The 24,016-nt window shown below is 43.6% G+C and overlaps 3 protein-coding genes across 6 annotated transcripts in view; 1 reads left to right on the forward strand and 2 right to left on the reverse strand.

Annotated features, from left to right (window-relative positions):
• Positions 1 to 760, reverse strand: part of ATG4A (autophagy related 4A cysteine peptidase) — a 53,833-nt gene extending 53,073 nt beyond the window's left edge. Inside the window, exon 1 of the mRNA XM_027607415.1 lies at positions 612 to 760. Coding sequence (XP_027463216.1) covers positions 612 to 621 — 10 coding nt within the window. The 5' untranslated portion in view covers positions 622 to 760. The remainder of the gene's footprint in view (positions 1 to 611) is intronic.
• A 117-nt stretch (positions 761 to 877) lies between these two features.
• PSMD10 (proteasome 26S subunit, non-ATPase 10) lies at positions 878 to 12,759 on the forward strand. 2 transcript variants are annotated; one of them, XM_027607425.2, is made up of 5 exons: positions 878 to 1,035; positions 3,233 to 3,331; positions 4,216 to 4,362; positions 4,457 to 4,623; positions 6,845 to 12,759. In XM_027607425.2, the coding sequence occupies exons 1-5, from the start codon at positions 922 to 924 to the stop codon at positions 6,996 to 6,998; spliced, it is 681 nt and encodes a 226-aa protein (XP_027463226.1). In that variant the 5' UTR covers positions 878 to 921; the 3' UTR covers positions 6,999 to 12,759. The 2 variants fall into 2 exon arrangements, with proteins under 2 accessions (XP_027463226.1, XP_027463227.1); XM_027607426.1 differs by having other exon boundaries at positions 880 to 1,035; positions 4,457 to 4,544; positions 6,845 to 6,982.
• A 150-nt stretch (positions 12,760 to 12,909) lies between these two features.
• VSIG1 (V-set and immunoglobulin domain containing 1) overlaps positions 12,910 to 24,016 on the reverse strand; it is a 45,186-nt gene continuing 34,079 nt past the window's right edge. For all 3 annotated transcript variants that reach the window (XM_027607419.2, XM_027607418.2, XM_027607420.2), the window contains 5 exons: positions 23,443 to 23,641; positions 18,528 to 18,683; positions 18,002 to 18,121; positions 14,719 to 14,872; positions 12,910 to 14,270 (listed from right to left, as the gene is read on the reverse strand). In XM_027607419.2, coding sequence (XP_027463220.1) covers positions 13,949 to 14,270; positions 14,719 to 14,872; positions 18,002 to 18,121; positions 18,528 to 18,683; positions 23,443 to 23,641 — 951 coding nt within the window. In that variant the 3' untranslated portion in view covers positions 12,910 to 13,948. The remainder of the gene's footprint in view (positions 14,271 to 14,718; positions 14,873 to 18,001; positions 18,122 to 18,527; positions 18,684 to 23,442; positions 23,642 to 24,016) is intronic.

The following is a 24,016-nucleotide window of genomic DNA, read 5'->3' on the forward strand; positions in this document are numbered from 1 at the left end:
GGCATAAAGCCCTCCTGGATATGTCCTATAAAGGATAAGCCTTGCATCTCTTTGGGATTTCCATAAATAGAAACGCTATTAGCTTAATATTTCTAGCAAAGCCTCGATGTCATCGTTATTATCATGACATTAAAGGGCCAACACCATACCACAGTATCAAGATGACTCTCATCAAGTTGTGATGTCACCAGGCCATGGACTCACCGAGGTCAATTAGATATCAAGTGGCTCCTATGGCCTCACACCCTGCCTTTGGCATCACCCTGGCACATCACCTTACTACGGAGTAATGCTATCACTGCTGTGACAGAATTCTGCCCTGATGCCACTCCGCCGAGATGTCAGAATAATTAACCCCTACTTGTTTCCACTCCTTTGGCGGCGGCAGGGAGGGGGAGGGTAGCCGCCGCCACCCGCACGAGCCCAGGAGGTAGTCCTCAGCTCCTACTGTTGTCCCTTCCGCCTGCCACTGCAGGTCAGGGCCCCCGTGGGACAGGATCCTCAGGCTCCCATAACTCTCTTGCCAGGACCCCGCACCCGTTTCTCGCGGCCGACTCAATGGCCCAACAGCGACCACCCACCCCGGTTCCACACGAAGCCGCTCCCCGTACCTGACTCCATTCTCCAGCTGTCATCCTGGGCCAATTCCACCGGCCACTTGACTACGGCGGCCGCAAGGGACCCTGGGACCTGTAGTTCCGCGCTGCTAGGGGCAGAGTCGGAGAGAGCAGCAAAGGCGCCTCCCCGCCCAGAACCGCGCTCAAACTGCAACTCCCAGAGGCTCCCCGGGGTGGGAAAGAAGCAAAGGAACGAGGAAGACCAGTGATTGGTGGAACTCAGTCGGCTCTTTTGATTGGCAGTCATAGCTGGCGACGTGAGGCGGTCGTGGGTCGCGCTTCACGGTGATCCTGGGAAAGAGACATGGAGGGGTGTGTGTCTAACCTAATGGTCTGCAACCTGGCCTACAGCGGGAAGCTGGAGGAGTTGAAGGAGAGGATCCTGGCCGATAAATCCCTGGCTACTAGGACTGACCAGGTAAAGCAGCGCTGGGGCCTCTCCGCAGGCGGCGGCATCGACGAGGCCTAAGGTGGCTGCCTGGCCGGGCCCAAGGGAGGCCGGTTCCGTAAGGGCCAGATCCCCGCCCCCGCCGCCCCATCCTTAGCCGGGGTCACCTCAGGACTCGGAATTGGGCGGCGGGAGCTAGCCCCGCAAACCTCAAATATTTGGGGGAGGAGGGGCGGTACTTAGCTCGCTGAATTTTGGGTATTTCTAGAACGTTTACCGCGTTTCTCAGAAATGCCCAATCTTTGAGCCACCCGTGGAGGAAAGCTTTTTTATTTTTTTTAATGGGTTTCTTTACTTCTTACTCGTCGTTTTATTCCATGAAACACGTGTAACCGAACGCCAATTCTGTGCCAGGCAGTTTGCTAGGAGCTGGGGATACAGTCGAGTGGAAGAAGCAGACGTCAATAAAGTAACCCCAAATCATACGTCCGGTAACAAATTGTGGTGACTACTCTGGAGAGAAGTTTACGTGGTGCTTTCAGAACACAGAATGGCAGGACCTGATTTAATCTCCCTTAGAAGAGCGAATGTTGTGATAATTGAAAAGGTTTCGCAAAGGAGGGAAGGTTGGTTAGATCTTGAAGGATGAGTGGGATTTTCCTGGGGCAGTGAACGGGCATTCCTAGGCAGAGGCAGAACAAAAGTGAATGGACTTTGGGAAGCTTTCTGCTCAAAGGGCCCTCATGCTTTCACCCCGAGTTTCTAGAAAGATTCACGGTGACCTCAGCAAGCCAACAAATATGTATAGATTGCATTCTTTATGACAGGTACCATGCTAAGCACTAAGCAATACAGTGTCAGGGATTTACAAATCTCCATTTTGTGTCTTTGGGAAGAGTAGAAGTCAGGAGACTGACTTCTGGGGCTTTTCTTTATGGCTCAACCTGCAAATGGCTTTACCTTTACCTAATTTACCTTCATGATGGTCTGATAATATTTAATACTTGAAATTTAAGTTAATGTCAAATTAAGATTTAATAATCTATTCTTCATTGAGTCAATGGAATAAAAAAGAGGGAAGCTATTCCAGGTCAAGTGACTTTAAGAACCAACAGTCAAATGCAAATTATGGGCCTTGTCTGGAGCCTGATTCAAACAAGCTAACTATTAAAAAACATTTGGGGGACAGCTGGGGAAATCTGAATACCAACTTTTAGATGTTATCAAGGAGTTAGTGTTAATTATGGTAGGTGTGATAATGGCCTCATAGCTCTGTTGGACAGCATCCTTATTCTTTAGATACTGAAATATTTAGGGATGAAAATCATGATATTTAGGATTTGTTTTTAAAAACCTCATCGAGGAAATGAAGTGAGGCAAATATGGCAAAATATTAAATCTAGGTAATAGACATATGGGTTTCTATTATAGTCTCTCTATTTTTATGTGTTTGAATTCTTTTGTAATAAAGTTTAAAATACCACTTTCTTTTCCATAGAGCTAAGAAATACAGCTGTCACTGCAAAAAAAAGAAATTCCCTTTGAGAAACACAACTAACTCCTGGCTTATTAACTTTTTAAAGTAATGTTGCTCTCTCATTTTGTGTGTGGTATGCTTTTTAAATGAATCTGTAGATAATCTCAACTAGTTTTATGAACATTTCTTGCCCATAAAGTTCGTTCATTCTTTCCAGAGCATCTAGAAATTTCAACGTCAGATGGGTTTATGGCCCAGTTTCACCATTTACTAGCTGTGTGACCTTGGACAAGTTGTTTAGCCTGAGGAGTCTTAGTTTCCTTATCTGGAAAATGGGGATGATGTCCACTGTGCAGGATCATGGAGATTAAATGAAACAATGACTGCAAAACTCCCAGCAGAGTGCCTGGCATAACAGTACATAAATAACGTCATAGTAAATAGCCGAAGGTGTATTTCTGCCAAAGCAGTGAAATCAGTTTCGTGCTCAACTGCTTTCGAGGCCGGATTCTGCCCAGAATTACATTCATCAATGGGTTCTCCCCCATGTTACTGAAACCTTGGTCTCTCTTACAACAGTAAGTAATGTGGTGTAAGTTTACCTACCAGAGGATCCTGTGCTCTCCATTTCTTGTTCCCAAACTATAGGCTTGCTGGCCCCAGTATTACTCTTTTTCGGCATTCTTTCCTTCCTTCTTCTGTTTCTCTTCAAGAATGTCGACCGTCTTGCTTCTCTTGTTTCCCATGCAGGACAGCAGAACTGCGTTGCACTGGGCGTGCTCAGCCGGACATACAGAAATTGTGGAATTCTTGCTGCAACTTGGAGTGCCAGTGAATGATAAAGATGATGTGAGTTCTAGGCAGAGTTGATAAAGGCCCGGTTATCTTTAGACTCCAGACTGGTGTTTACTGAGGACTGAGTATCACGCTCACAAACGAAATTGTAACCTTTATGACTAGGCAGTTAGTTATGGCAGGGCCTTGGTGACCTCACACAGGTCTAGTGGGTGCATTATTTTAGAATGTTGGTTCTGCCACTCGTACCCCATAATTTAAGGTTAACATGCAGATTAAGGCTACAAGACCACAAATCCTTTTTATTATGTTGGAAGGCTTTTTTTGTGTGTGAGCATTGCTTGAATACTCAGGGCCTGGGTATCCTTTTATTGTTGTTACACAGAGATTTATTGTAATGGTATTGGTTATATTAAGATAAAACTTGGTGAAGAATAAGGATGGAAATGTTTTGTAGGCAAAGATGCCTTTTCAAGGATGCTCACTGAAGGAATATTTATAATAGCAAAGAAATAAAAATTCAGTGTAGGATTGGTTGAATACAGTAGGCATAGCCATATTAATAAAATAATATGCAACCAATAAAGTCAAGAATCCAGAGAAGGGCGTAGGAAATTCTCACAACAAGACAAGAAGTGGACATTGTGGGAAATGCAACTCACAGAACTTTATGTCCTATAATCCCAACTGGAAAACACATTAGAATTACTCCTGTATCATTATTTCTGTGTTACGGGATTATGGGTGGTTTGGCATCCCTCCTGTATACATCTACTTTCCAAATGTTCTGCAGTGTTAAATGAGGGGAAAAGAAGGTTATTTTTTTTTAAATCATTCACACACAGCTCTTTGTAAACCCTACCTACATGTCAGCATTAATCCCTGTGCCTTCCCCACCCCCCACCCCCCGTTTTTTGTACCGCCTATCTCTTTCATAGGCAGGTTGGTCTCCTCTTCATATTGCTGCTTCTGCCGGCCGGGATGAGATCGTAAAAGCCCTTCTGGGTAAAGGTGCTCAAGTGAATGCCGTCAACCAAAATGGCTGTACCCCCCTACATTACGCAGCCTCCAAAAACAGGCACGAGGTAGGCTCCCGTTCCTTGGCTGCCCCTCTTGAGTTCTGAACCTGTACATGAACACAACTAGACGTCTGCATTGTTTTCTTCCCCGGGGTTCCAGATCGCTGTCATGTTACTGGAAGGCGGGGCTAATCCAGATGCTAAGGACCATTATGAGGCCACAGCAATGCACCGGGCGGCAGCCAAGGGTAACTTGAAGATGATTCATATCCTTCTGTACTACAAAGCATCCACAAATATCCAAGACACTGAGGGTAACACTCCTCTGTAAGTGACAAGTAGCGGTCATTTGTGCTCTCCTTGACATTAGCCTGCTTGCACTAATTCTCACACGTCGTTTCTTTTTTTTCTGCTTATAATCATAATACATGTGTATGACAAAAAATTTGGAAGCACACAAAAGTGTAAGGATAAAAGTTAAAATTGCCTCTGTACTTTTCATATATTTCCTCCCATTCTTTTGTATGCAAATATGCATATTTAAAGTTTTTTTGCAAAATTGGGATCATGCTATGTATGTAATTATATCCTATTCCTTTAACCTCATAGTATATTGTGAGCATTTTCCAATGTTCCTAAATATTTTTTTATTAAATGTTTTTAAAACATTTTTTGCATGGCTGTATACAATTCCATTTTATGGATGTGCCAGGATTTAATCATTCCTCTGACTGTATTGTTTAAGCTTTTTTGAGTTTTCCATGAATATAAATCATGCTACACTGACCAAGTTTGTACAAAAATCTTTGGCCATATTGTTGATTATTACCTTAGTATAGACTCCCAGAAGTGGGACTGCTGAGTCAACGAATACACACATTTTGAGACTATTGCTATATATCGCCACAGTGCTTCCAGAGGAGTTGTATCATTGGCCCCGCCTGACAGCAGGTTTGAGAATGCCTGTTACCTCACTAACACGGAAAATAGCCTTCTGTTATATCAGACGTATTTCAAGTTGTCGTTTGCATTTTTTTTATTATCAGCGAAGTGAAACATCTTTTAATGCCTCCAACTGATTAGATTTCTGCTCTAAATTAGAACCTTTTGTGTGTCCCTTTCTCTGCTTTCGGGGAATTAATTTATTTTTTGTGATTTTTTTTTTTCAAGTGCCCTTGACTTGACGTGCTAAAAATACTAACTTGCTGTGTTAGTCGAAACTTTTTTTTTCCCAGTTTGTCTTTTCATGTTCATTATTTTTTCTAAAGAACAGAAGTTTTTCAGCTTCTAAGTAGTCAGACCTATTAATCTTCCCTCATGACTGGAAAGTCCTTTCTCACCCTGAAATTAGTTAAATATTTACCTGTATTTCATTGTAGGCTTTAAAAAAAAAAAAAAGCAAACAAAGACATTGCATTGGTTTTGGTTGAGAGTTCCTGTTCTTCATGTAACTCAGATCCATCTGGAATTGATTCATGCCTATCACCTGAGGCCATCCTCTGCCTTGGTATTTTTTTCTACGGTACATGGCTACTTTTCTTCCTTAGTGAGTGGTGACTCTTTTGAACCAGAAATTCTGAGTCTCCTTTTTAGTCTAAAGTGAGATTCAGTCTTTTTCAAGTATTGTTTTCCTAACTCTTCGTTTTAAAAATCTTTTCTTTAGTCCCGAGTGACTCTGTTTAGAAAGACTTGCCCATGTGCTAGCCCTTTTCTCCATAAACAAGTAAGAAACCTAGGAGACAGGCGGGACAGGGTCCCGGGAAGAGCCTAGGATTTGGGGATAGCTAGATGCTGTTTACTCAGTTCAAACTCAGCCACTTAACCGACTATATTAAACATGTACATTAAGTAACTTGGAGAAGTAACTTAACCTTCCTGAGCCTTAATTTCTGCACCTGTGATATGAGGCTAATAATTCCTTCCTCACTAGACTGTTGTGAGGCTTAGATAACATGACAGGTAAAGTGCTTGATACCCTGCCTGATAAACCGTAAGTGCCCGCTGAGGTTTCCCCCTCAGTCACCGCCCAGCCCTGTTAACATAGGTAAGGACTTCGACCTCAGCCACAATTTCAGCTGTAAAGTGGGGATAATTACCACCATGTTAACTTACAAGGTGGATGTAAGGATCAAAGGAGATAACAACACCTTTTGAACTGCTTTTCCAAAATTCCAACCACACCAATTGCTGTTAGCAGATTATGAGCTGGGGCTTTTCTAAATTGTAGCCCCGAAGTATTGGGTGCCTTTGGGGCAGACTACTCTGATCTCCATAAAATATGGAAGCTGTTCTTAGGCTGGCATTTAGATCCCTTCTTCGATGGTCATGTGTCCAGAATTACGATACGTGATCTGGTACCATAAGGCTGTTCCACGGAATTTTAGCTTTACGAGTAGTCTTTCCCACGCAAATCGGTCTTTCCTTTCCTGACTAAATATTCTAATATTATACCACCTAGTAATAGGCAGTTCAGACCACCTATCAGGAAATTCTCATCGTTACATAGAATTGGTAGGGAGTAATCACTCTTTGTGGTCCTCAATTTCAGACACTTAGCCTGTGACGAGGAGAGAGTGGAAGAAGCGAAACTGCTGGTGTCCCAAGGAGCAAGCATTTACATTGAGAATAAAGAAGAAAAGACACCCCTGCAAGTGGCCAGAGGTGGTTTGGGTTTAATACTCAAGAGAATGGTGGAAGGTTAAGCAGCTTGGATGTATTCTTCCTGTGTATGTTTCTGTGGTTGTCCCCGGTATCCTGGAAACTCATGTCCTTGTGCACAATCCATCGTCCACGAACAATGAAGTGTTTTCGTCTTCAAAGTCTTAGAAACGTGTCGAATATTGTTCCTGCTGAGGTCTTTGTCATAAGCTTATAACTAGCTTGCCAGGCATTGAATAACTGTTGAGATTGTTCTACTCTTGTTGTATATTATGCCGTACCGAATTTGGGTTAATTTTGAGTTAGTGGGTTCTGTGGCTTTGGTGCATCTTTAGCACCCTCCCCTCTGAGGCACAACAACCCCAATAGCACCAGGCTGTTTGTCACGTGTTTCTAAGTAGGTTCTTGAATGTTCCACTGTCCAGTTGAAACACATCCTAACTTGTCTCTCAAGCTCACTCAGAGGCCTATACCGAAAATTTCTGTTTTTTCAACAATACGCTTCGATCTTTTTGTTTTGGGAGGAATACGTATATATTTTAAAGGACCAAATTTTCAGTTGGAGGCCATGCTATCCAAGTTCAGAATTCCTAAACACTAAAATAATGAAAAATAAGAGCCTGTGTACCCATGTGTCTTTTTAATGAGCTCTTTCCCTCCAAAATAAAATGTATTGTTTTTAAAACAGAAGTTTTAAAGTACCTACATTAAGTCATCCTGTATTGGGAAGAAATGTCAAACTTGTTAATGTGATATGTAACAAAAATGTATTTTGATTTGTATTTCAGAAACAAAAAATAAAATGTTGCGAGAATCTCCCAGTTTCCCTTTCAAATCGGTTAGACACCCCATGTAGTAAGCCTTAAAATCCTTCATAAAGACATTTCTCAGTTTTGCTAGCTCTAACGTCAATAAAATTAGCGAAGCTTGAGCTGCAGCTAAAATCTTTAAAAATAGTAATCTTCTGAATTGCTAATTAAATGTGAGCAAAGAAAATAAGTGTAACCTTGATCTCAATTTAGGGAAACAACGTAAATGATTGCTATTGTCATAAAATCTAATGAACTCCAAGTGACTCTTCAAATTATTTTTTTAATTTGAATCTCCTGCTGCAAATATTGCTTAAAATAAGTGATCCTAGTGAGCCCACAAACTTGCATTAATTGTGGGTCAGAGACTTAATCGCCAGTAGCTGAAATGAGTTCTGTAAACACGAATGGTGTCCTGTCGTTGATAATGTAAAACCTTTACATAAATATTTTGAGTGCCGATCTTTACAAATGTTAATCAGGGAAGCATCTTCTTATGCAACTAAACGTTTGTTTATTGAATGCCAGGGATAGAATTGATGACAGGGGAAATAATTTCTTTCCAGTGGTTTTTAGCAGTGAACAGAGTAAAGTCGTATCTCATCTAATCGGGCCTGTTAGGTCTGAAGGCATTTACTCTTCATAAAGTAAGACATTTCATAAACTCAGACATTTCTTGTCTGAGGTAATCGGCTTTTTGGGTGTGAAAGAAAACTGATCTTAGTTCTTTAATAAGAAACAGATGAAACCGAGCCTCAGTTAATTTGTAGGCTACTGGCATTTTATAAATATCAACTATATATTATAAGGATATTAATGGCCCTGGATACTGATCAGATTGTTATCTGTTCATATAGGAAACCCAGTAGAGATGAAGGTGATTCAAGGTCAGCAGGTTTTATAGTTGCTTCCAAATGACCTCAAGAAAGATGAGAATTTCAGTTGTAAAGCTTAACTGAATATAAGCTGAAAGATGCAGGTAAATAGGAACAGTGGGGAAAAAAAGTGTAAGTATCTCTTGGAGGGAATCCACAGTTTGAGGGAGTTTCTGTGATACTCAGGGTAAATCAGCGTCTTACTTCATAATCTTTGACTTAGCAGTTTAACTGAATGACCCCTGTGTTCTGATTTCCCCATTTCTTAACTGTGTCAGCTACAGTGAGGTCATGACATGGCTCTGTCTGCTGCTCTTTCCATACCGTGTCACGCTGTCGAGCCCCCAGGTCAGTCTGCCGGCAAGTGTGATACGGTGTGGGGGCTCTTTACTTTGGGTTCTATGGCTCCAGCGTCACAGTTCTGACTGCCTGAAATTGCAGACATCTGTATGTCTATTTTTCCGGGAAAAGCGTTCTTTCTGTAGCTTTTACCAGATTCTCAGAGGGATCTGTGACTCCCCAAAAGGTTAAGAATCTCTGGTCAAGAGAAAAAAAGAGTATTGAACCAATTAGCAGGGGATGTGGTTTTTACAACAGTACAGTTCTACCACACTATATAGTTTACAAACATTTATAATCCATTCTCCACTGCAGCCTTTAAGAAGGCAAAAACTCGTCTCCCATGTTACAGTTGAGAAAATACCCAGAGCCAGAGGAATGGAGCTTTCCTGGATCCTGGGCCATTTTCTGTCTGCCTCTAGTCAAAAACTGGACCAAATGGAAAGTACTGTGGCATTTTGATAATTACCTGGTAGTTGTAGCATCTTCGCCCCCCCTCCCCCAACCTGCTTTTCTTTACTTTGGTGGTTTGTTTTTGGTTTCCTGGAACCTTTGGTAACATCTCTAAGCCTTTGCTTTGTTTTGCCTTGTTGAAACCAAAGCTTCAAAGACAAGATTATTGACTGTTGATTGGTTTGAAGCTTTCATGAGACCCTCTGACCTGTTTTCCAGCACATAGACATTGTAAAACAATCTTTTATTACTACAACTTTGGGTTTGTTTCATTGAAATTAATTTGTTGCCGTTGAAAGAGCATTACACTGGGATCTAGTCCACTCGGTATAATGTCAGGCAGATAGATTATTTTCTCTCCTCACTCAGGGAGTCTCCTCTGGGGATTGGGTGCGGATAAATAGGAATGACCCAACTTTTTAAACGTTTACCCCTTCCTGTCTGCCTAACTAAGAAGGTAACTCTCTTATTATCTCCCGCCTCCACCCCATCAGAGTCAGGAGTGGGCCATTGTGTGTGTTATGACCCTCACGTGTGCTGCGGTTGAAAAAGGTTGAGTGCTGTTCTCCCAAAGCCCCCTCCTAGCTCTTCTAGCTTTTCTTAGTGAAAGCTCATCGAGCCCAAGTTACACAAAGGCCAGGGTAAGAGCTGCAAATATGAACTTCCCAGTGTGTATTGGGGGTAGAGGTCACCTGGTACTCTGAAGGCCACTGGAGGTATCAGTGCACGTGATTTCTTAGCTATTGGTCAAGAATCACTGTTTTAGTCCCTTTTTCTCACAGAGAAAGGAGGCCTATAATTTGGAGGCCTTCCCCTGTGCAGTACAAATTCCATCCCTCCTTGCCTGCTGTCAGTACACTACTGTTGATAACATGCAAGAAATTGTCATAGTTAGCGAGGCTGTAAGCTACTCGGGGACAAGAGGTAGCTCTAATGCTACTCATTGTGTCACCGGCCACAGTACCTGGTTCATAGCAGCCGTTCAATCCATTAATACCCAGCGGATGACTGAATAAACAGATGAATTTGAGGAGAATAAATACCTACAGCCAAAAAGCTGTTCTGTTGACTTTAGCATTTCCCAGTTGCTAAGTACAGAAACAAAGAGCTGAGGGAAGTTCCTGGAAATCTTTTTAGATAGTGAGAAGTGAATGGTTAAGAAACCTGGGATTTCATTGGGACCACCCACTTAAATTTTAACTCTCTATGGCAAAATAAACCCGGTAGTACCCTCTCTGAATGAGAATTATGCTGAAATAATTTGAAGTTTAATCAGAATGTGTGGGTAATGATCCATTCTATTACTTATTTTCTCATCTGCCTTTGCTTGGTTCCCTTGTTGGAAAGCTCTTTAACATGAGCCCACTTTCCTGCCCAAGTAAACTTTGGTGAAAATTTTGTTACGATTTCATATTTTACAGGGTCTCAGGATTTATTGCAAACAAATACATGGTGTATTATGGATATGCTAATAGAAGACTGAGGAGACCGAGATGAAACTTGCACTCACCCCGAGTGGCTTACAAGTAGGTAGCGTAGATGATAACCCACATGGTTTGATGCGAGAAGACTCCTTTTTCCAGAAGTAGCTCCCCTCGGGATTGTTCTGGTGCTTGAAATCCCACCATTTAGACTCTTTGGATTAAGGAATTCCCTGTGTTCAAGGGTCCCCTTTCAAAAGGTGAAATACTCAAAAAAGAGCTCGTTCATTATCAATCCAAATGACATCACCGGATGATAAAAGATCATGGTCACGAGACAAGAACAGGTCACACAACAACTGCTTTTTAAAATGGGACCAAGGGAGGGGGGCTGGAGGGCCCAGTCCGTTGAGTGTCCAACTCTTGATTTCGGCTCAGGTCATGAGCTCAGGATCCTGACACTGAGCCCCACATCCAGGCTCTGTGCTCAGCGGGGAGTCTGCTTGGAGATTCTTTCCCTCTGCCCCTTCCCCCCACTCGTGTGCAATCTCTCTCTCAAATAAATAGATAAAATCTGTAAAAAATAAAGCGGTTGCAAGGGTAGAGGTAGGTCCTGAGCAATGAATTATGCCTGAGGGATGCACAGCTGAGTGGGTCACTGAGCTAGTAGGTGCATGAGAATCCTGGGTGTTTAGAAACTAAGACGCCGGATGGCCAGGAGGGGCACTGAAAGGAGAGATCCAAAGATACCGCTTCAGATTAACCTCGCCTACTTCCCAGCCTTGCCCAGCTAAGGTTTCTTCATGGGCAACATGTACTCTATATTTTTAAATCTGGACTTTCCCTTCCATTCCTGTTTGATTTCAGCTTAGCTTCCGGGCTATCGAGATCGTTTTGAGTCCTACAACATAGTAATCATTCTCCCCAGGAGGAAGGCATTCACACATTTGTTAAGTGTCCCTTCTGTGTTTTTATCCAAGTCACTAGTTCTTAATCTTGGATTCAGGGAGTCTGTAATTTACCTAAAACAGTACATGACACTTTGTGTATATAAGCGTTTTTCTTATGGAGGGGGGCCTGAGTTTTCAACAGATTTTCAAGGTGATCCATGACCTCAAAAAAAGTTGAGAACCACTAAATCCAACTATTCATCAGTATTTTGACCAGAACAACGCTAATCAGGACAGAGTTCTGTAGGATCACCAAGAGTGACTTCCTTCCTGCTCAGTGCTGATCCATCAGAAATTTGGGGGTACAGCTATTGAGTATTATATATTAGTCTTTCTTGTGATTCGCCTCTATTATAAAAGTGGAAGAGAAAAGTGAATTCCAGCTACTTTGGTGTTCTGGTAATTGAGATTTTTACACTGCTGGTGTTTAGTTTTTAAACTTTAAATATTAGATCACTCTCAAAACCTTCATCATTTTGCTTACTGGACCCATCAGACAATGTGTATCATAATACTGTATTTAATGTGAATGGAATTATAGATGCTCCAAAAAATCCCTACAATTGGCTGAAAATCGACACATTAAAGAAAATACCTAAGTAAAAGCTTGTTATTTCTCTCCATGGCTCCAGACAAGTGTAAATGTTAAGTTCAGTCTACCTTAAAACCAATGAAGGCTCTACCTCAATTAGTGTATAGGTATGTTCTCTATATAAGGGCTTCGCAGCTTAAGAAAATGCCCTACATGAAAATCGGGATGTGATAAGTTAGAGATTCATTACTTCATTTAAAAAAGATTCACCTTGAAATCAGACACAAAACAAGGACAGACTGTATGATCGCATTTATACATAGTCCAAGAAAAGGCAAAGCTAATCTCTAATGACAGAAAGCAAATCAGTGGTTGCCTAGGGCGGGAGTGACGGTGGGATTGCACAGAGGGGCATAGGAAACACTTTGGATTGATGGAAATGCTGTATTTAAACTGTGGTGGTTTCATGGGCATATACGTCTGTCAAATCTCATCCAGTGGTACACTTGAAATGGGTGTGCTTTTATTGTATGTGAAGTATATGTCGATAATGTTAATAAAAGATTTACCTTAGGGTCATTCAAATACGATTTTATTGAGTATTGAGCCTCAAAATAAGATTTACATCTGATTACACAAATGAAAAAGTCTACCTATAAATTTCTTCAAGGTGGAATGTGGGGAAAATATGATCAATGGGAAAAACATTCTAGCATGTTAGTTAATATTTAGCATTTATACAAGAATGGTATGTATTAATGTGGACTATCTCACCAGTGAAACAGATTAAATAATTAGTTCAGATTATCTAAAACAGATCTTAAGTGTTCATTAATTCTGTGTTCATTAATTCATCTATTCTGGCCCTTCTAAAGTAGCATCAGACATAGTGATAACATCTCATTAAAAGCTAAATGGTACATCACCCATGATATCAACATTTTGTGGTCACCGAAGGAACATGTTATTTGGAATTGTTCGCCTGTACATTATCTTGCATTTAAAAATTAGGTGATTTAAAAATTTTGCTATGCTCAAGCAAACCCTATAGCAGGGTGGTCCCTTGGGAAATCTAATATAATATTAATTTTAATATTTTAAATAGGTACCCATTTTAATATGTACCCTTTACATATTCTCCTCTGGAATTTTTGAGGATTTTTTTTACCCCCAATCTCAGAGAATGCTGGCAAATTCTTGTCTTCGTGGCCAATGTGAAAATGAATTAGGGAAGCCCTGACCAACTGATCTTAGGAATAACACTGGATCCAATCAATGCCACCTTGTCATGTATGCGTGCGGAATGTAACAGAGTAGCTGAAAATAGAGAAATAAGATTTTCCAAAGTACAATGGAGATATTGCTGCAAAACGCTTTCAACCGAATTAGAAATCACTTGCTTTGTCATTAGTCACGCTTGCATGTTAGTAAAAGTGTAAGTAACGCAGGAACCCTTGCATTTATCTTGACTTGTTTATTTTGGATCCATGGTAAGGAGCACCTTGTTAGAAGAGGGCAGGTCAGAAGAGAGGGGCGTGGTGGGAGATTGATTAGGGCAACTCCAAATGCCAGTAATGGGTTTCTTACTGATGAACACTGTACTTAGGCTAGCAGCCTATGGCTTATTCACTCCCTTTTCCCTGTCACACAAGGGCTCCATTACAATCCCGGGCTCGGGCTCAGACTCCGGCTCGGGCTCGGGCTCGGGCTCGGGCTCGGGCTCGAGCTCCAGCTCTATCTCGAGCTCAGGCACCGGGGCAGGCTGTGGGGCGGGCTCTCGGACAGACTCAGGCTCGGGGATAGGCTCGTGATCTGGCCCCAGGATGGTATCGGGGTCATTCTCCCGGCCAGAAGATGGCAGAGTCGCTTCTAGTTGGAGAACGTGTTCGGCCGGCATTGCCTCGAGCTCTGTACTCTGGTTTATCTTTGTCATTGGTCTGCAGGAAGAAGGCCCAGGGAAGAACGAGTTAGGGTTCAGCATTTCACGTGGAGCCCTAGGCTCTGTAGCTTCAGTGACCACAGGTTCCAATCTGTTCAGGACCTCTGTGATGTCTGAGATTCTGACTCACTGTCACACCACGCGTTCGTCTTCGCTCCCGACCAGAGAGGTTAGGTCTCGACCAGAGAATGAGAGTCCGAGACAGAAAAACTAGGGTCCCAAAGCTGGTTAAAGGAGTTGAGAGACCTAGAGCTTAGAGCAGAGTCTGGCACATGGTGGTCGGGAGCTGGTAGCTGCCACCACCCGTCGTTTCTAGAAGCAGTGAGGGGAGCAGAAAGACACCTCTGATATGTTGGTCTAAAGGGGGCGCTGAGGAAGAGCTGGTGAATAGAGCTGCGCCCGACAAATGTCAGCGTTCAAGTAAAGACAACAAAGTAAGATCTTACTCAAGTTCTGTGCTGGTTTTTGAATTTCTCTTCCTCTCCTTCCCCTTTGCCTTGGCCTTTGCCTTGCTCCTTGCGAAGCATACAACAGAGATGATAATGGCAGCACCCACCAGGGTACCCACCAGCGCCCCAATGATGATTCCAACTTCCGGATCTAGAAGAAACAAGCAGCTGGTTGGTAAAGTGGAACATACTGTCTGCCCCACACGTGTGCATTTGTGACCAGTGTGGAATATCTGGAGCCCTCATACGGTGGGGGAAATGACTTGTATAGGCTGGAAACCCCTAGAACTCTTGCCAGTTGGACTCACCCTGGCTCAACTGTGGAGCTCACCCATTCACACTGATACACATAAAGAAGACATATGCCAACTTGGGGGAGGGGGGCGCGGGGCTCACTTTCAAAACAGGGCTGAGGGAAGTGAGTCTTCAATGGGCCTCTGCTTGATCAATGAAAGAGACACCACAGAGCTACAATCTGGTAACCGGAGAAAGGACTTCTGATACAGGCAGGGACATTTCACCAGGCTTATGCGGAGCCTAGGTGAAGTAGGTCCCTATAAACCTCTCCCTCGGATGCCATGCTCACCAAGGAACCTCAGGCATTCTGGCCACCGGAAAAGGATATGCCCATTTCCATAAACAGGCATCTGGTCTATTCGATCAGTCTTTGGAAAAACTCAGCGAATGTACGATGATCCAGCTGAGCACCAGACCTTGTGCTGTCCCTGGGAGACCTTCCCTGAGTTCCAGTGGGCCCATCCCCACCCGCCTTCCTTCAAACAAGGCTGCAAGGCTGGACATTTTATATTTTGAGATGAGAGGCTAGTTGAGTTGCCTGGTCATTCTTTCAACTTTTTATGGTTAAAGGAATCCGTGTGCATGATTTGGAAAGTCTACTAGACTTCTAGCAAAGAAGCAGCAGTCCCCGTCCCTGCTCCTCCCCATCTTTGTGTCCCATTCTCTAGAGGCGACCACTCTTAACTCTCTTTTTTTTAATCATCTGGTATTTGCCCCCATGTTTCTATTGTGCTTCTTTTAACTTTCCAATTTTTGTCATTTTTTTTGATGACATCCTCCCCTGGAACGGTGGAGATTGTCTTCTTACTCCACCCCACTCACACGTTCTGAGTTTATAGGTTCTATAGCACAAACCGTAGTGACATCAAAGTCCACAGGATTATGACCATGTAAATATCATTCACAGCTGCAGAACATAATACATCCTATGATTCTTGGTTTTTATTTAAGAAATTTTTTTTTTAAATGGTCTCCACGCTGGGAGCCCAACTCAGGGCTTGAACTCACAACCCTGAGATTGAGACCTGAGCCGAGATCAAGAGTCAGACGCTTAACTGACTGAGCCACCAGGCGCCCCCCCCCCCCATATTATTGTTCCTGTACATTTAAAATTTTTCGTTGAGGTTAATAATTGCCTCATTTGGGGATTTTTTTAAATGTATAACTAGTAACCCCCAACATTTTCACCAAAACTGTCAAAACTCCTTTCAGTAGATTTAAAACCATCAGATAATCTATTGGTTTCTTATGATTTTTTCCCTTGGAGACATCCCTTCTGGAACCCTCCATCCTCCTCACCCAGCATGGACTGGTTGCCCTCCTAAGCCTGCTGCTGTATAGTATCATCATCCGTTAGCTGCCTTTCACCTCCATCCCTGTTTTATAGATAAAGAAACAGGCTTTGCAAGTCCTTTCAAGAGCCAGCTCAAATAGCACTTTGTCAGTACAGCTGGCCCTGGCTTTATAAACATAATTAATTGTTTCTTCTTTAGGGTCCTAGGGACCCTGTACAGATGGCTATTCTAGCATTTAACACATTTTACTGTTTGTCCCTCTAGCTAAACTGTGAGTTCCTTGAGTGTAAGACATAGATCTTATTAATCTCTGTATCTGCATCATCTATGATAGTTCCTGGCATATAGCAGATGTCAAACTAAGGTTTGAAGGAGGGAGACAGGGAAGCAGGCGGGAAGGGAGGGAGGCAGGCAGGCAGGCAGGCAGGCAGACAACCAAGTGCCAACATCATTTAAAAAGAGTATTTGGGCGGAAGCAAGGCTCAAATACAACTCCTGAGTCTCTACAGGTACAGTATAACTACTGGAACGCAAAATGGGCCTGGGGAAGATACAGAGAGATACAGCAGAAATGATCAAAGGACTAGGGGGAGAATGAGCCCACAGACGAAGACCCAAAAGACATCTCTTCACCTTTGAACAGAAATTAGGTGAATGAAGAAGAAGCCTGGAATTGGAAAATGTTTGATTCGGGACAAGTGAAAGGAAGAAAGCTTAGCTTCCTAGGAGAGCAATGGTCCAAGGGAACTGGCCACCTGGATACGGTATGTATTAGTCACAGATTCAAAGTGAGTTAGGAATAATGAATAGATGACGTGATCCTAAGTGTTATTAAGGGATCATTCAAAGATGTGGCAAGGGGCGTCTGGGTGGCTCAGTCAGTTAAGCATCTGCCTTGGGCTCAGCCCCACAATGGGCTCCTAGCTCAGCGAGAAGCCTGCATCTCCCTCTACCTGCCGCTCCCCCTGCTTGTGCTCTCTCCCTCCCTCCCTCTGACAAATAAATAAAATCTTTAGAAAAAATAAAAAGGCATCCTGGCCCTGCCAGTCACTACCTGGATAACCTTGGGAAAGTCACTTATCTCCTTGAGTTTCAGTTTCCTTTTCAGCAAAATGAGGCTAACAATATATTGTGCCTCCTAGACGGGGTGGTTGGAAGACTGAGTGAGATAATGCTCACAGCACCCGGCCACGTGCCTGGCACATAATTTGTGCTCCACAAATATTAGCTACTGTGGTTGTAGGTACAAGTGTTATTATTACTATTATTAGAGGCAGATCTTAACAAATTGCAGAAGAACTGGAAAGTCTGTGAGCTCCATGTCCAACATAGATCGCCGGTTTCCCCCGGATTCACCAACAGCATCGCAAAGAAAATCCAGCCTGTTACTATCCATGGGGCTGCTGTTTTATTTATTAAATAGTAATATCTACTTTTTAGAAATTGTGTGAGGGTTAAACAAGAATTTTGTAAATGCTTTAGGGCAGTGTATGGCACATATTAAGTATCATGTAAGCATTTAGATATTAGGATGGTAATAATTCAGCATATCAACTTATAAATAAACCACCAAATTCACCAGAGAGGCAGGAAGGACTAAGCAGGGATCCTAATTAATTCACTTGGTTGGCAGGCCCAGGATACTTGACTTAAGGAGAAAGTGCGTTAAAGTTGGATGATCAACTCACGGGAAGAAGTTAGGTCAATTTCGCAGGAACTGTTGCCAAGGTTGTTGCTAGCCGTGCACTGGTAATAACCTTGTTCAAAACTGGTCAGATTTCCAATAACCAAAGTCCCAGTGGCTGGGTCTGTCAAAAACAGGATATAGACTTTTGAAATCTCCTATGGTGGGTACAGATCATGTCATCATAGCTGAATCACTCCGTGCCCACCCACTCCCTCACATTGGCCTCCCCTTTCTTGAGCTGTCCAGGGTCCCACTAGACCCCTCGGGACTCTTCCAGAGGTAGTCCACCTGGGAGCATGCCTCTTCCCTCCAAATCCACCACCTCTAAGTGAGCCAGAAACAGGCTTGACTACTAGAGGTTGGGAGTAAGACCAGACCACAGTCATCTTGCTAGGAGATCTGCTTTTTCCCCTCCCCTTCCCAGACGACTGAGCTCTAAAGACGAGCAACCAGCCACACACACGTGCCATCTGTCAGCCAACCACACACACCAGGCCTTGCCAGGGGCTGCAGTGGGCTGGACTTACTGAAGTTTTCTTTTACTGGGATGATGTCTCCAGCTTCGAGTTTATACCAGTAGTACACAGGGGAAGGTGTCCCAAGCACAGAGAGGCAAGAAAGAGATATCGGATGGCCAGTTTCTGGGACTCCTTGGATGCTGCAAAAGGGCTTAGAAGGTTTGACTGTAAGGCAATGACACAGAGTAAAAATGCTGCAGGGGGAGTTGAAACCTGTCACAATCAGCAGCCACTTCCTACTGTCATTTTGTAGCCTGCCGTGCTGGGTGCTCAGTTTTTGAAAGCTTTATGAACTTCCTGTGACCGTTTTCCGATTGTACCGCCAGGTGGGAGTAGAGCACTTCAGGTTCAAGGACCTGCCAGGCGCCAGGCCATTAAGATTCTAGCGGCATCTCTTCCTCTTCCGTCTGCCTGCCTCCCCAGATTCATGACCATGAATTTCCACATTGTGTCTTAAAATATGCCTTTATTAAGACAGCCAAATGTAAGCAAACACTAAATGACTAAGGACACAGTTTATACATTTGAAGCCCAGGTTTTAGGGGAAAATAGAACCTTTAGATACTTTGAGATTAAGTTGTTATTTATTCTTTTTACAACCTTTGTTTTATCAATGCTGTATCTTTCCTTTCCTTCAGGAATCACGTTTGGGCATTTGTATCTCTGGGGGTGGGTGACCCAAAATTATTGGAGGGTCTGAATTGGCCCGCGTCCCTCACCGGTCAGGGAAGCCCATTTTGGAGGGGGTGTGCTACGCAGTGCTGAAATCTTTACTCACCTTTCACCCCTTCTGTGTGCCTGGCACTGCACTAGGCACCGGAAGTGCCCAAGTAATGTCTGAAGTGGGAGATGAGGCCAGAGAGCTGCAGAAGCTACAGCTTGGAGGGCTTTGTATTTCATGTATTTTACACAGATGGCAAGGAGGACCAAGGAAGGAACTTAAGTAGGGGAAGGATGGTGGTCATCCTTAATGCTTTAGACGGTTGGCTCGCACGCTGAGGGTGCCTGAACCAAGGGAGAGGAGGAGGCAGGATCAAAAGGTCTCAAGGAAGTAGATTCGATGGGACTTGGTGGCCAAACGAATAGGGGGCATGAGGAAGAGGGCACAGGCGGTGATGGCTCCCAGGTTTCTGATTTGGACAGCTGGGTTTATCCCAAGATAAACAGGGGAGGGGCAGGTTTTCTGGGACGGAAGGAGGAGGAGAAAGGGGCAATGATACCGTCATTTGGGGACATACTGAGTCTTAGCTGTTTATGAAACATCTCTGTGGGAGGGGTCCTGCGGGAAACGGAAGATCTGGATCTCCTCATTCGTCTTACTGCTCACAGCTTGTTCTAAGCCTCGTGTTCCGTATAGACAATAATCTGAATTTCAGTACTTACCACCTCACCTTGCTTATCTTAACTTAGGTATAAAACCCTTTGGAGGCAGCAGTGAAGAGCACAGCGCTGGCTCCACCCAGACCACTGCCTGCAGTTTTACTCTGGGTGTGTTTAGGCAAGTACCCTCACCCAACCAAACCTCAGCTGACTCATCTGTATAAATGTGAACAAGAGGCCCGAACAAGAGACTGTCTGGCTTCTGACTAATCCACACACACTGAATTTAGATAAATAAAATGATGTCCACAGTGCCTCGCACACGGAATTGCTCTTGGCCACCGGCAGGACTAATTTCTACTGCCACATTTTATAGTTTTCTACTGAAGTTAATCTTCCGGTCTCAGACACTAACCCGCTGTACACAGGAGCGAGGAGACAGAGATGGCTGTAACTCTCTGAAACCCTGCACCATCCCTATCTTTTAGACAAGTGGTTTTAAATTAAGTATTTTTCAGAACGCCTGGGCGGCTCAGTCGGTTAAGCGTCTGCCTTTGGCTCAGGTCATGATCCCAGGGTCCTGGGATCGAGCCCTGCATCGGGCTCCCTGCTCCACGGGGAGTCTGCTTCTCCCTCTGCCTCTGCTGGCCGCTCCCCCTGCTTGTGCTGTCTCTGACAACTAACTAAATAAAATCTTTTAAAAAATTAAGTATTTTTCCCTTTAGCTCTTTATTCTCTTATCCTTACCATTGATTTTCTCGGATGGGGACATCTCATTCGGTTTGCTTCCCCTAAGCTAGGCTATTTAACCGGAAGTCCATTGCAAGCGTCACTAGATTTAGATACGGCCTGTTTAAAACCATGATGACTTGATGGCCTTTACAGAATTTTGAACAGAAATTAAATGGGGGTGTTTCTAGAGCCCAGAATCAACCCCAGACAGGCTTTTTTTTTTCTGAACACAGTTTCCTCCTTTTATTTTTTATTAACAAAACACTTAGCGAATCACTTTGAACCACGTCCCAAACCTATATATATTTTCTACAACTACTGAATCAGGATTGAATTGACATTTCATCCAGCTAACGACCCCAGTAGAACTTGGATGTTTTACTGGCAAAGCCATCGATCTACCATTTAGCATTATTGCTTTCAGCAGAATGGGGGTGGGAGCGAGAGGCTCACTGCAGAAAAATCAATGAAAATGAAAATGAAAATGCTTCTTTGCCCAAGCCTTCCCTAAATTCATCATTTTCTTTTTAGGTGCCAAATCACAGAAGGAATATGATGCTCATTCCAAATGCATACAAAATAATTATTCAAACTTCTACCTGGGTATTTTTCAGAGATGCATTTTCCAAGGCTGTCATACCTAATGGAAGCCTCTCAAATGAATGGTCGTCCAAACCACCTGGGCCTTTGCTCATAGCTGTTTCCTTTACCTAAGTCGTGCCCTGCCACCTCAGCCCCTATTCTCGAAACTTTTAGAGGGCTGAAACCCTATCTTTTACATCTTCCCATCTCCGTTGTGTAGCACAGTAACCAGATGTGTGTTCAGGATTTGCTGAATGAATTTATGCATGAAGGAGTGGGATCTACGTCCATCACTGCATCATGGAATGTCTCTGGGCAATGCACTGCTAGGAAGCGTGGTCACTAAGGAAATATCAACACCTCTCCCTACAGTTGGCCTCCCTTACCCCCTTGCCCCCACTATGCCCCAACCCTCAGTCAGGGCAAGCAGGACAGACACTCATAGGCCATAGAACTTGAGAACTGCAAACAGCCTCTGCGATTCTTTTGAGAAAATTATCAGTCTCAAGATTTCCAGAAAGCATGTATCTGTACAAGACCTTGGTTCTTACCCCAACTAATAAAAATAGAATTCTTGAGAGTTCCCAAACAAGATAATCCACAGATTCTTCTGCCTTTTACCTTGCCTGGATCCTGGATGCTTAAGGAAAAGTCATGACACAGTCATTGAAGGAACAACGGACCCAAAGACTCATGGGAAAGCAACTTGAAGAGGAAATGACTCTCAACTTCTTAGGATTCTCTGAGCTTTAAATGTAAGATTATTAACCTTCCTGTCTAACTTTAGCTCAGAGATAAAGAGGCTTGGCTTGGACAACCCAGAGCCAGGGAGCAGCAGGAAACCATGAGAGGACTAATCCCTCAAATGCTTTTAATGTGGAATCTCCAGTCTATCGTTTGATCCTCATAACAAACCTGTGAAGACAGGGCAGGAATTACAACTCCATCTCAAAATGGCCAGAGAAAAGTGGACTGACAGGCCCGAGGCCACTGAGTAGCAAAGTACGAACTAGAACCTAAGCCTTTGGACTCCTAGCATCTGTGCTTCATTGTTTAGTTCCCAGGTAAATGACCAGTCTTCCAAATTGGAACATCAACTCTCCCAGGAAAGGGTTTGTGTGTAATTCTCTTGTCTTCTCCCTGTACCCCAATACCTAGCATGGGGCTCAGCAAAATAAAGGCATGATTGAACTACCCCACTCTTAAAACTCAGCTCCTGACTACCTTTCCCTCCTTTCCAGATGAGGTTGGGGCGTCACCTGGGAGGCAAGCTCAGACAACTCTGGAAGGTTCTCCTAGGTGTGCACCTTTTACTAATTGCTGCTTTTCCAAGCCAGTCAGTTTTCAGGTCGCTGGTTTGATCTAGTTCCTCCTTTCCTGTGATGGATGTACACAGCTTGAAAAGAACAATGACTAGATCGGCTCCATTTGGGATCACTTAGAAATGGGAGAGCCCTCAGCTCAACTGGTTAATTGGTGAGGGTTGACAACTCTTTCCTCTCTCCCTTCAGTACTTCTGAAGGCCTGCAGATAAGACCTTGCTAGGCCTCCAGACAGGAGCAAAGCTCCCATTGTCCTCTCAGAGATTGGAAGGAGTGCTAGACATCAGCAGAAACCATGCCTCCATCATTGTAAACTTCATGGCTCCTGGCACAAAATAGGAAGCACTCAGTAAATACTGTATAAACGAACCACTCCAGGTGCATTTGAAAAGCAGATATGACTTGCCGAATGTCACATAATGATTATCTGTGCCCATATTCTCAACTCTGGCTTAACCTGTGGTCCTTTTTCCAGATAGTGCTAATATTTTTAAAAGGGACCCTCCTGCCTTTACTCAAAAGAAGGATTTCATGGTGGGAATTGTGGCTGGCTTAGGAGAGATCATAAATAGACAGTTATCTGCCCTAGGTAGGACTGGCTCTAATCGGAGGCTCCCGCCAGTTGCTAGTGATCATTTAGTGGGGATGGTATGTCATCCCATCTGTCCTCATTCCACCCTTCAGAGACACGAATCCCCGGAGATTGGGTCATCTTCTGCTGTCGTTTTGGCAGCACTTACAGTTTGGCAATTGTTTCAACATGTTTTGTGAGTGATTTCTCAGTGTTACTCTAAGGGTTGGGCTGGTGGTGTGTCTCTATTTCCCCGACAAGAAAAGGAGCAGGGAGGATATTTACCCCCTGGGACTTAATTAGCACCATAACTCACTGCCCTGGCTCATTGCAGGTCCTAAGTTGTTCCAAGAAGAGGAAAAAAAAAAAAAAAAAAAACAGAAAAAAATGCCCATACCTAACACATTGACTTGGAGGATGCCTTGATTCTTTCCGGCAAAGTCAGGGGGGTTGTTAACATCACAGATGTAGACACCACTATCTGCTGGTTGCATATGCGAAATGGTGATAGATGCGTTATCTGGATCGTTGGACCCTACAATTCGATCTTTAAATTGCCCGATGGCTACGGCTTGTCCACCTTCAGAATAGTAAATCTAGGACAGAAAAATGTCAGAAATGAGAACTGGAGAGTGTCCAGAGCTAAGATAAGCTACCTGGAAGCACCCTCCATCTGACATTACCTTTGTTGGCAAGAGGCAACATTCCCACCCACCCCTCCCGCACGGAACAGATCCCATGGCAAAGGGGGGGGGTCTCAATTCAGTGGGGTGTTTTAGCTTTCTCACAGCTGGGCACAACCACCTCCTCATGTGAGCGCGCAGCCCTTCTGTGATGTCATCAGAGCAGGGACGTGGGCCGATCTTAGAGATGATAAACAGCTGGAGCTGACAGGGTTCAACTGCTAAGCTTAGGCTAGATCAAGATGCTCACCTGAGGAGTCTACCTGGAGGAAACTCACTGTATAAAAC

Source organism: Zalophus californianus, chromosome X, assembly GCF_009762305.2.
Source record: "Zalophus californianus isolate mZalCal1 chromosome X, mZalCal1.pri.v2, whole genome shotgun sequence".
In the NCBI taxonomy this organism is placed as follows: Eukaryota; Metazoa; Chordata; class Mammalia; order Carnivora; family Otariidae; genus Zalophus; species Zalophus californianus.

Excerpts from the sequence above, each read along its gene's own strand:
- PSMD10 (XM_027607425.2), top strand. The coding sequence starts at position 922 with ATGGAGGGGTGTGTGTCTAACCTAATGGTCTGCAACCTGGCCTACAGC. Across the intron at positions 1,036-3,232 it reads TGGCTACTAGGACTGACCAG|GACAGCAGAACTGCGTTGCA; the intron begins GTAAAGCAGCGC and ends TTTCCCATGCAG. Across the intron at positions 4,624-6,844 it reads ACTGAGGGTAACACTCCTCT|ACACTTAGCCTGTGACGAGG; the intron begins GTAAGTGACAAG and ends CCTCAATTTCAG.